A 12,558-nucleotide genomic window follows, 5' to 3' on the forward strand; every position below is an offset into this window, starting at 1 on the left:
TTATATTTCTCCCTCTGTTCAATTAAATCGAATGTTCTAATCGGAGGGCCAATGTCCATCAGCACATTATGCTTTGTGGGAAAACATGGAGAGCAGTTGCAGCAGGAATAGGAAACTGTAGTTGAAAAAGCCACGTGAAATAAAGCCCGCTGTCTAAAAAAACCCTAATGTTGTATTGTCCAAGTTAATTAATTAAATGTTTTTTTCTGCCCTCGGGCCCACCTAAATTATATAAGCAACATTTTTTATACTTAAAGTAAAACCAAAGGAAGCTGTGGAATTACTGTTTGTTTATCAGGAGATAATTACTGAGATTCTGGTTAAAAATATACTTTTTTGTCTGATCCCCATGTTTGTTTGTTTTGGTTCAGTACCTAGAAGACTACATTTCCCAGCAACCTCCACAAGGAACTTCCCTAAGTTACAAGCACCTCCGCCCACAATTCTCCCTCCAGAACGGTGGGAGCTGGTACAGGGCCCGCTCCTCCTCATCATCAAGCATGTGGTCGGAAGTACCAGTGTTCAGTTACAATGTAAATCGCAACAAATGAGCATTTTAAGCATAAAACAAAATTATTCTAAAAACTCAGTAGTTTTGTTTCATACGAAACAGAAAATACTTAAATTTGTTTAGTTTCAAGGCAATTTTGATTCTGGTTTTGGCTAAGCACATCCTTCCCAGTGAATGCAGCAGCAGAACCTGAACAAAACGCATAGAACAACTACTTGAGGACTCTGAAGAGAAAATACTAGCAGGCAAATTGGGGAAGGCCAAAATTTGATTTACCACTGAATTTTTGTTTCCTCCGATATCCCTGGTCTGATCAAGGCAGCCAAACTGTAGAATAATCAACACAAAGAGGGCTCTCAAAGTTTCCCTAGTTCTGACGTGAGGATCAGGAAAGCAGACCCCAAATGCTCAGGGGGAGTGGGGAAAATAGTTTTTCTTTTCTTTTCCAGTCTTTTCTCTGTTGTCTCATGACCCTTCAGGCAACGCTGCAGTGGTGGCTGTGACCACAGGGACCCACAGGGGCCTCCCTCCTGAGGGAGGAGAAGCTTCTCCATCGGAGTAGCTCTGGTGCTGGGAGAGGATGAGCCTCTGCTGTTTGTGTGTCTTTCTGTCCCCCACCATTTGGCTCCAGGTGCAGGGTCAACTGTGGGGAGAAGGCAGCGAAACAGAGCAGAGTAGTGAGGCTCCGGGCTCCGGCTTTCTGGTGAATGCCAAAGAGGATAAACCAAATGATACAATAGAAAAAGCAATAACTTCCGGTTACTTTTGAAAACTAAAAACGAAGAAAAAATATCGAAAGCGATCAGAGAAAAATGATGTGTTAATTATACAGGAGGAGTGATTTGAATAACCAAATTTCTCGCTGAAACCATGCAGGGCAGCAGTACAACGGGGGAAGAAATCTAAACTGATGAGAGAAGAGGGTAGTCAAGCAGAATTGTGCACCCAGAGAAAATACCCTCTGGGAAATATAAAGACATTCTCAAATAAGGAAAAACTAAGAGAATTCATTGCCAGCTCTAAAGGAACTGCTAAACAAAATTCTTTAGTTAGAAGGGAAACTATATTAAAAGGAAACTTGGAACATCCAGAAGGGAAGAAAGAACAATCAAAATGGTAAATATTTGAGTAGATTTAATAGCCTTTTCTTCTCCTCTTGAATTCTTTAAGGTATGTTGGACAGTTGAAAGAAAAAATTGCAACATTGTCTGATGGGCTTTCGATGTACATAATCTAAAACATAAGACAACAGCATATAAAGGAGGGCGTGTAAAGGAACTCACATGCTGCAAGCTTCCTACACTCTACTGGAAGTGGTCAAATACTGATTCAAAGTAGAATGTGAAAAGGTAAGCATGCGTTTTGTATTTATTTCTTAGAGCACTCGTGTAAAAATATAACAAAAGATGCAGTAAAAATAAACAGATAAATTAAAACGGAATTCTAAAAAATGTTCAACTATTCCAGCTGGACCCAGAATTGGTAGGAGGATTCCACCTACCAAGTCAGATTCTATTCTAGGTCATAACACAAACCTTACGTAAATTTAGAATCAAAATCATTTAAGGTATGTTCTTTAATGACATAAACTAGAAACGAATTACAGAAAAAGAATAGGAAAATCTCTGCTGGAGATTAAACAATATACTTCTAAATAATTCCTCCACAGGTCAAGGAGGAAGTCTCAAGGAAAATTAGAAAATATTTTGGATTGAACAAAAGTGAAAATACAACATATCAAAATTTATGCAATGCAGCCCTGGCTGGTGTGGCTCAGTGGATTGAACACTGGCCTATGAATCAAAGGGTTGCTGATTCAGTTCCCAGTCAGGGCACATGCCTGTGTTGCAGGCCAGGTCCCCAGTAGGGGTCACGTGTAAGACAACCACACATTGATGTTGCTCTCCCTCTCTTTGTCTCCCTCCCTTCCCCTCTCTCTGAAAATAAATAAATAAAATCTTTAAAAGCGAAAGCAGTTTTTGGAGGAAAATATATACCGTTAAGCATTTATATTAGAAAAGAAGGAAGGTCTCATATCAATTAAGCTTCCACCTTAATCAAACTAGAAAAATAGCCCTGGCTGTTTTGATTGGCAGTGGATTGAGTGCTGGCCTGCAAACCAAGAGGTGACCAGTTCGATTCCCTGTCAGGGCACATGCCTGTGTCGCAGGCCAGGTCTCTAGCATGGGGTGAAGTGAGAGGCAACCATACATTGATGTTTCTCTCCCTTTCTTTCTCCTTCCCTTGCCCTCTCTCTGAGAATAAATAAATAAAATCTTTTTAGAAAACTAGAAAAATAAAAGCAAAATAAATCCAAAGCAAGCCAAAGGAAGGAAATAAATATCAGAGCAGAAATCAGTAAAATGGAAAAAAGGAAAACAAAAGAAAAAAAAGAGAAAAATCAATGAAACTGAAAGCTGGTTCTTTGAAGAGACCAATAAAATTAGTAAACCTCTAAAACTACTGAAAAGAGAAAGAACTAAAAGATATAAATTAATAGTACGTGGAATGAAAGAAGGATCATCACTGTGGACTTAGACAATAAAAAGAGAATAAGAGAAGACTCCTAACAACCATATACATAATCATTAATTTAAACGAAATGGAATAATTCCTTGCAAACCACAGTTACCAAAACTCACAGCAAGTGAAATAGGTAACTGAATAGCTCAACAACTATTTAAAAATTGAATTCATAGTTTAAAATCTTCCAAAATATAAATCTCTGGATCCAGATGGCTTCGTGTGTGAATTCTACCAAACTTTTAAAAAAGAAATAACACCAATTCTACACAGTCTCTTCCAAAAAATAAAATGGTAGGGACACTTTCCAAGTTACTTATATTTTACCCTGATACCAAAACTCAGAAAAAGACACTACAAGAAAAGACAAATACAGACCAGTATTCCTCATGAACACAGATGCAAAAATCCTAAACAAAATATTAGCAAAGATGCTTAACGTCATTAGCTACTAGGAAACTGCAAATCAAAACCATGAGATACCACTTCATATGCACTCGGATTACTATAACCAAAAAAAGGGTCAATAACAAAAGCACCAGCAAAGGTACAGAGAAATTGGAACTCTCGTGTGTTACTGGTGGAAACACACAGTGATGCAGCCACTTTTCCTCAAACGTTAAACACGACTTATCATATACATATGGTATCACATGATACATCAGCAGTTGCATTCCTAGATATATATCCCAGAAAGGTGAAAACATATACATACAAAAACTTATATAGTAATATTCATAACAGTATTATTAATAATCGTCAGAAAGTGGAAAACAACCCACAGGTCTACCAACTGATGAATGGATAAACAAAACGTATATCCACGTAATGGGATATTCACTTGGCCGCAAAAAAACCCACAAAGCACAATATACCCTAAAACATGGATCACCCTTAACAACATTATGCTAAGTGAAAGAAGGCAGATTCAAAAGGCCAGAGACAGAAAGAAAGGTAGTGGCCACCAGGAGCTATAGGGAGCGAGGAAGTGCGGAGTGATGGCTAGGGAGCATGAGGTTTCTTTTTGGATAATGAAAATGTTCTACAACTAGGTAACAGTCATGGGTGCATAATACTGTAAGTGTACCGGAAGCCATGAACTGAACACTTTAAAAAGGGTGAATTTTATGCTTTGTGAATTATATCTCAATAAAGCTGTTGAAATATATTAGCAAACTGAAGCCAGTGATACATAAAAATAATAATACCACAACAAAGTAAAGTTTATCCTGGAAATGCAAAACTGGTTAAAAACTTAAAAATCCATCCTATTAACAGTCTAAAGAAGAAAAACCTCATGATCCAATCAATCTATGAAAAGTAATTAAAATTCAACATACTTCTATGATTTAAAAAAATCCACAAACTTCTCAGCAATAGAAATAGAAAGAAACATCCCCCGACCTGATAAAAATTACCTACACACCCCCCACACACAAGCAGCTGTAACAACATACTGTAACTAACAACATACTTCATGGGCAAAGAGTGAGTGTGTCCCTCCTTGCATTGGGGACGCGTGGTAAAGAATAAGATGAAACTGTCTCTATTTGTGGACAACATGATTGGGTAGAAAATCCCAAGGAATCTATAGAAAAACAAACTCCTAGAAGAAATGCGTGAGTTCAGCAAGGTCTCAGGATACAAAAGTAATCTACAAAGGTCCATTGTATTAACGGCAAAGTTATAGAAATGGGGAACGGATTAGTGATTGTCAGGGGCAAGGGAGGGGAATGGAAGGAGGCGGCGGTGAACTCAAAAGGGAGGCACGAGCAATCCCGGCGATGGGACTCCTGTTCTGCTACATGAAGCTACACAGGTGATAAAATTGCATGGCCTCAGTAACAAACAAATAAGTGCATGCAAAACTGATGAAATATGAATGAGGTGCGTGGACTGTATCAATGTGAATTTCCAGTGATACCATATTATAATTACGCAGGATGTTACCTTTGGGGAAAACTGGACGAAGGGCACACGGATCTTGCTGTGTTATTTTTTACACTGCATGTGAGCCTACAATTATCTGAAAATAAAGAGCAAACTGAAAGTCAAGTGAAAACTCTCATTCATTGCTAGTGTGATCACAAAAAGGTACAACCACTCTGGAAAATAATTTTGTAATTTCTTATAAAGTGGAACATGCACTTACCATATGACCCAGCAACCTTACTCCTAGATGCGTATTCTAGAGAAATGGAAACATATTTACACAATAACTGACACAAGTGTATGTTATGTAGCACCCATGTTTATAATTGTCAAAAACTGGAAACAAGTGTCTTTCAGGGGATAAATAGATACATAAACTATGGGATATCCAGACAACAGAATAATACTCAGCAATAAACATGTGTAACAATTTGGGCTAATCTCAAAGACATTACACTGAGTGAAATAAGCCAGACTCCAAAAGGTTACATACTATATGATTCCATTTACGTGACAAGGGAAAAATAAGAATAAAACTATATTCGTGTGGAAGAGAGGCTGCCAGGAGTTAGAATGGGGGAGGTGCTTGAGTCCGAAGGGCTGGCGCAAGGCAGTGTTTTGGGACAACAGTACTCTTGGTGTCCTGCTTATGCTGGTGGGTACAGGAGTCCACCTGTGTGTAAAAACTGACAGCACTGTGCACCAAAATGAGAAAGTCAATTTTTCTGTATAAGAATTAAAAAAACTAATACATTTTTAAAAAGGCAACTGGACATTTAAATCTTACAGCTGATGCATTCAAAGAGGTCATTTAGAATCCCATTTGTAGCACACCAGGGTTTTAGAGAGGACCACAGGCTTCATTGTACAGTGTATTAGGGAGCTCCCAGAGCACTGTATGAACATTTCCCAACAAACTTCAAATAAGGAAAAAGAAGAACAATAGTGTTACTGTAAAAAGTGTTCAATAAGCACCATGTAAGAGAACATTTATTTCAGTGACTTGAATCCCATCTGTAGACACTATGCTAATTTGTTAACATAAGAAACATACTTAATTTTGCTGACACATGAATGGTGGTTATAATAATCATTAAAGAGTGAATAAAAAGGCTTAATGACCTATAAATGGACTGAAAGCCCCTCAGATAACTTAAAATGAAGATGAATTTTATAACTCTTCAATTAAGATATTAGATTAAAAACCATGGCACTACGTCAAATCAAGGATGATGTGAATTTGAATTAAATAATTATTGCCTGTGGAGAAATAAGGAAGTGTTAATTATTAATTAATCCCATAACTTTTAAGTAAATAATCCAATGTAAGATAGCCTTTTAATAACATCCTTGAATGTTTCTTGAAGACATGTAGTATTTAACAAAATGTATTTGAAATGCAGCATTCAAGTCAGGGAGGTAATAAATGCTATACATTCAAGCCAGCTAAATTAAAATATTACTTAGCTAGCCCTGGCCAGTGTGGCTCAGTTGGTTGGAGTGTTGTCCCATAAACCAAAAGGTCTTGGGTTCAATTCCCAATCAGGGCACATGCCTAGGTTTGGGGTTCGGTCCCAGTCGGGGCACAGGTGAAAGGCAGTCAATCAATGTTTCTCTCCCTCTCTCTTCCATCTGCTCTCTCTAAAATCATTAAGAATGTCCTTGGGTGAGGATACAAACTATTACTTAGCTATAATTCAGTACTTCTGTAAGCATATAAGTTTCCAGTTCTGGCTATGATTGTTCAGAACTTACAAAGAAGAAATGGTAGGTTAACCTGCTTATGAAATGGATCAGACCTTCAGCTGCTTGCAGACAGCGGCTGCATTAAACCAAACAAGCTATAAGAAATTTCAGTGATGACACAAATCTGCAGGTTTGGGATTCCCTTTATATTTTATGGAACATGGGTCCCACTGTAGCTATAATATCTGCATAGGGGGCACTCTGGCTCAGCTCAATAGCCCGGTGTTTTTTCAGAACAAGAAAGCTATAAAATCTGGCAGCAGCTTGTTTCCGGTCACTATTTCTGCAGAGAGTCATCAGACTGAAGCGCTTCATTCCTGCCTTGCTGGATTCCTGGGAAAATAATTAGAAAAGAGGAAAGGAAAGGGAGACAAGATAATTAAAAGCAGAGTAGGTGGGTGTATAATGAACAACAAAACATTGACATTTTTGATAAGTGACTGCAAAATCCTTAAATGGAGAAATTCAAATGACTATTTAGTAAGCTTAAAAGCCATGCAGGCCACGGATCACAAGCTCGGGCCATTGAGAAAATGCATGCAAAGGAACTCTAACGTGTTATGAAAATGCTTAATGTGCTATACAAATGTCATGTCATTAAAGAAACTGATGTTAAACTAAATGTAACGTGGTATCCTCGATGGGATCCTGTAACAGAAAAAAAATTAAGAAATCTGACCAAAGTATGGACTTTGGTTAATGATAATGTTTCAATATTGGCTGACCAATTGTGACGAGTGTGCAAGATGTGACTAACACGGGACTTTGGCTGTGGGGTGCATGAGAGCTTGCTCCACTGTCTTTACCATGTTTCTGTAAATCTAAAACTATTCTGCTAACAATTTAGTTTTAAAAACAAATAAAAATCTTAAAAAATTGATGTTAACATAAACGGCTCCAATTAATTTAGACCTATAGGGATAAAAAAGTCCACGGGACTTGGGAGGCTTAAATGCAATGAAGATTATGAGCCTACCAGACTCCTTTTTCTCAAAGGTACTGCAGAGTGGAAGCGTTGAATACAAAACTCTAGTGTTAAATGTAGAATTATATTTGTACACCTCTACGGCAGGGCAGTATCACTTTATAAACATCTCTCAGTTCTTCGCACAAGTTAAAAGATGTTGGATTTGCCATAGGGCACCTGTGAACCTACTGCAAAAAGTTGAGGTCCAGTAAAGTGTTCAATTATGAATGAAGATAACTCCTTTTATGAGACTGGTACTTGGCATCAGAAGTGTGACTTTTCAGTATAATACTGTGATGAATACTGGTCCATATCCCTGTGAGTACTGTGCCCCCCAAACAGTTGTGAAGCACTTTTAGAAATGTGATATACAAGTTTTTTCCTACCAGTTTATAACATTTAACAAATTAATAAGTTGATACTTTATCACACTTTATCTCAACCAAAGGGTGGCCCAATCTTGGCGGCCATTCAGCAATGGCCTGACAAGCCTTCACTCATTCCCACTCCTGAGGAAATATGGTGCCTCCCCAGCAGATGTGGGTTGGGTGGCTTTTTTCCTGGAAGGGAGCAGGGATACCCCTTTAATTTCAAGAATCCTTTGGAAAAACACCCTTTATGGACAAATATGCAAGACTAAACACATGTGCTTGTCCTGTTCCCTCCAAAAACACCTCTAAAATGAAGGAAAAGAAATAAGGACTTCCGGCCAAGATGGAGGTGGAGGTGGAAACACTGTGCCTCCTCAGACAACCAAGTTTAAAGACAATAAAGTTTTAATAACAAAAATGCAGCCAAACACAGAAAATTGAACTGTACTGAAGTCTGACAACAACGAACCATTCAGCCAGACCCCGTCACAACCCAGTGACTGGGTCACCCCACCCTGGTGAACACCTAAGGCTCCACTCCTCATATGTAACAGGCACAAACAGACCAAAACATTATGGCTCAAGAACAGCTCAAAGCTCCAGAGGCAATAATTCTAAGCGACCAAGAGATAGCCAACCTATCAGATGCACAGTTTAAAACACTGGTGATCAGGATGCTCACAGAACTGGTTGATTTTAGTCACAAATTAGAGGAACATATGAAGGCTAAACTAATTGGAATGAAGGGAAATGCACAGGAAACCAATAGTATTGGAAAGGAAACTGGGACTCAAATCAAGGGAGTGGACCAGAAGAAAGAAAAAGATGACCAAACAGAAAAGTATGAAGAAACAAGAATTCAAAAAAATGAGGAGAGGGCTTAGGAACCTCCAGGACATCTTTAAACGTTCCAATATCCGAATTATAGGAGTACCAGAAGGGGAAGAGGAAGAGCAAGTGGAAAACTTATTTGAACAAATAATAAAGGAGAACTTCCCAAATATGGCAAAGGCAACAGACTTCTAGGAAATCCAGGAAGCTCAGAGAGTCCCAAAGAAGTTGGACCCAAGAAAGAACACACCAAGGCACATCATCATTACATTACCCAAGATTTAAATGAAGGAGAGAATCCTAGAAGCAGCAAGAGATAAGGGGACAGTCACCTACAAAGGAGTTCCCATCAGACTGTCAGCTGATTTCTCAAAAGAGATCTTACAGGCAAGAAGGGGCTGAGAAGTATTCCAAGTCATGAAAGGCAAGGACTTACATCCAAGATTGCTCTATCCAGCAAAGCTTTCATTTAGAATGGAAGGGCAAATAAAGTGCTTCTCAGATAAGATCAAATTCAAGGAGTTCATCATCACCAAGCCCTTATTGTATGAAATGTTAAAGGGACTTACCTAAGAAAAAGAAGATAAAAAAATATGAACAGTGAAAGGACAGCAAACTCACAATTATTAACAACCACACCTAAAACAAAAGCAATCTAAGATGACAGCTAGATCAGGAGCAGAACCATAGAAATGGAGATCACATGGAAGGTTAGCAACAGGGGAGTGGGAGGAGAAGAAGTGGGGAGAAGGTACAGAAAATAAGTAGCATAGATGGTAGGTAGAAAATAGATAGGGGGAGGGCAAGAATAGTATGGGAAATATAAAATCTAAAGAACTTGTGACACATGGACATAAACTAAATGGGGGAAATGGGCGGGAAGGGGTGTGCAGGGTGGAGGGGAGTGAAGGGGGGAATAGGACAACTGTAATGGCATAATCAAGAAAATATATTTAAAAAAATAAAAGGTGACAAAGAGAGGAGATAAAGACAAAGAAAGGGCAAGACTAGCTGACTTAGCAGAGTGGACAAAGCTGAAACTAGTGCCAACAGGGAAGACAGCCAACAAAAAAGGAAGCCAATTTGAGCTACAGAGCCTTTGGAAAGCTCAGGAATTAGAAGTAACTGTATATGATAAGCTGGAGATAGGGGGTGAAGCAGCAAACAGGAGAATTTCTTGAAAGTCGTCTTGCCAACAGTGAGACCCTCAGGAGCCCTGCACCACTTCACTGAACCAAGACAGGCGACTCCCATACCCTAGCAAGACTATTTCTTTGGGAGAGATCAGGGACAGTCTTTCCAAGTTCAACAATCCTTTTGAAAAATACCCCAAGGGGGCAAATGTGCGAGACTAAACACACGTGTTTATCCTGTTTCCTTCAGAAAACCCTCTAAAATGAAAGAGACAGGAAAGTGTTTTTCTAGAGATAAGAACCACTGAGACTTGAGCCTCAGGACACCAGGCGCTGTGGATGGTAGAGAAGTGTCAGACCAGAAACAAGGGGGTTAAGTGAAATTCTACACCCTAAACAAGGAGAGAGCCAGCCTCTCCCTGACCCACTTCTGGTTCCCAGACCATGGACAGCATGCTTATATCTCCTAGGCAGTAGATGTGAAGATTAAGCTGGGAAAACTGTCCATTGTGAGGAAAAAACACCTGCAGATAAAGACATCTGTTGCAGGGCCAGGGAGGGAGGACTACCTACCTACCTTGCAGTGAAGACCACAAACCTACAAGCTGCACTCATGCATTTATAACTTCCAATCAGATTTTTGGGTGATCACTCTTAAATAAAAACAGATAACCAAAGTCTGCCAGACACTTCAGTAAAATTTCTAAAGTCCGAGAGCAAAAAACAATGAATTCAAAAGAATTACTAAGGAAATGCAGATAGTGCAAGGAGCCCAAGAAACCTATATCATCTAAAAGTTAAGAAAAGACACTGCATCAGTGAAAAATGATTAGGATGAGACAGAGAGAAAGCAGAGCAGTGGTTTGCCTGGGGATGGGAGAGGCGGGACAGGGCACTATCAAGAGGCCCAAGGAAACTTGCTGGGATTGTACATATGTTCACGATCTCGATTGTGGTGATGGTTTCACAGGGTATTCGTATGTCAAAACTTATCTAGCCAGATACTTTAAATAGGTATGGGTTATTGTATATTAGTCATACCTCAATCAAGCTGTTGAAACTAACTAAATAAAAAGGTTGGGATGCTATAAAACAAAAGAATAACTAAAACCTAGGAAAAAAAACTCTTGGAAAACATAAAAAGGAAAAGCAGAAATAAAATTCAATAGACTGGAAGATAAAGTTGAAGAAATCTTCTAGACAGTCGAAAAAACCAACAAAGGAAATTAATATAGGAGATACAAGAATTTTTAAAAAAAATTAAAGGTGCAATTTAGGAGATCCAAGATCTGACTCATCTGGTCCCATCTGGCAATCCAGAAAGAGAGAATAGACTGAGAACAAGGAAGAAATCCAAGAAATACAAAAATTCTCTAGAACTCAGGATATGAATTTTCAGAATAAAGAACCTACTATATGCTCAGCCCAATTTAAAAAAATGCCAAAGTACATCATCATGAAATTCCAGGATAGGGATAAATAAAATATCTAAGAGCTTCCTGTGTGAAAATAAAGGTCACTGACAAAGGATCACCAACCAAGCAGCACCTGACTTTTCAGTAACAACCAAGAAGCCCAGAAATGTTACGAAGCCTTCAACATTTGAGATATAATATTTTCAAACCACGTTCAGAGACATACCAAACAAGTTAAAGGTAAAATTAAAATATTTTCAGACTTGTATGTAAGGTGTCTTATGCACACTTTTTAAAAAAAATCCTCACCTGAAGATATACTTATTGATTTTAGAGAGAGAGGAAGGGAGAGAGAGAGTCACCTACATGAAAGACAAATATTTATTGGTTGCCTCCCTATGTGCCCTGACTGGGGATTGAACCTTCAACCTTTACCTTTTTTTTTTGGTGGGTGGATGCTCCAACCAACGGAGCTCCTCCCAGCCAGGACTCCTATGCACTCTTTACCTAAGGAAATTAGGAGAGGATGTTAACCAAGGAAGATCAAAGTACCAGGAAGCAGAAGCACTAATAGAGGGAAAAGACAAGGGAATCCCATGTTATGGTAAAGAAATGACCCAAGACAAAAACTGTGGAGCAGACCTAGGGAGCAACTAATTCAGATTAGAACAACAGGATGGTGAGCTCCAGAGGGGACATCTTCAAGAAAAGGAGAGTAGAACTGATAAACTAATTGATATATTTGCCTGTATTAAAAGGGGTTTTATTATGGTGTCAGAGAGTTTGGAGAGAGAATTGAGATGGGTATTAGACACTAGGCTAATGAAAACCTGAAGTAATGATTAACTCTCCCCCTGTCCCCAATCCCCATAAAGTTGACAAGAAAAGAAATGCAATTACACTACGAAGTTTTGATGTGAACTAATTTTGACATAGCCTTTGGGCAGCAACTGCTTGCTGTTCCTTGATGTCCACTCTCCTCCTATTCCACGGCAACAGAAGTGTGACCTGGGCCTCAGGTTGTCAGAGAAGGACTGCATTTCCCAGCGACACGTGGCAAGGTGAGACTAAGTGCTAGTCAGTGAAATGAGAGAAATGTACACACAATAACTACACTGTGCCCTTCAAA

The 12,558-nt window shown here is 38.9% G+C and overlaps 1 protein-coding gene across 2 annotated transcripts in view; it reads right to left on the minus strand.

Annotated features, from left to right (window-relative positions):
• Positions 1-6,856: 6,856 nt before the first annotated feature.
• The window catches only part of RAD21L1 (RAD21 cohesin complex component like 1), a 30,847-nt gene continuing 25,145 nt past the window's right edge, over positions 6,857-12,558 (minus strand). For both annotated transcript variants that reach the window (XM_053671335.1, XM_053671334.1), the window contains exon 13: positions 6,857-7,045. In XM_053671335.1, the coding sequence (XP_053527310.1) occupies positions 6,857-7,045 (189 nt within the window). The remainder of the gene's footprint in view (positions 7,046-12,558) is intronic.

This window comes from Artibeus jamaicensis, unplaced genomic scaffold (genome assembly GCF_021234435.1).
Source record: "Artibeus jamaicensis isolate MK-2021 breed Jamaican fruit bat unplaced genomic scaffold, CSHL_Jam_final contig_685, whole genome shotgun sequence".
NCBI classification, from domain to species: Eukaryota; Metazoa; Chordata; class Mammalia; order Chiroptera; family Phyllostomidae; genus Artibeus; species Artibeus jamaicensis.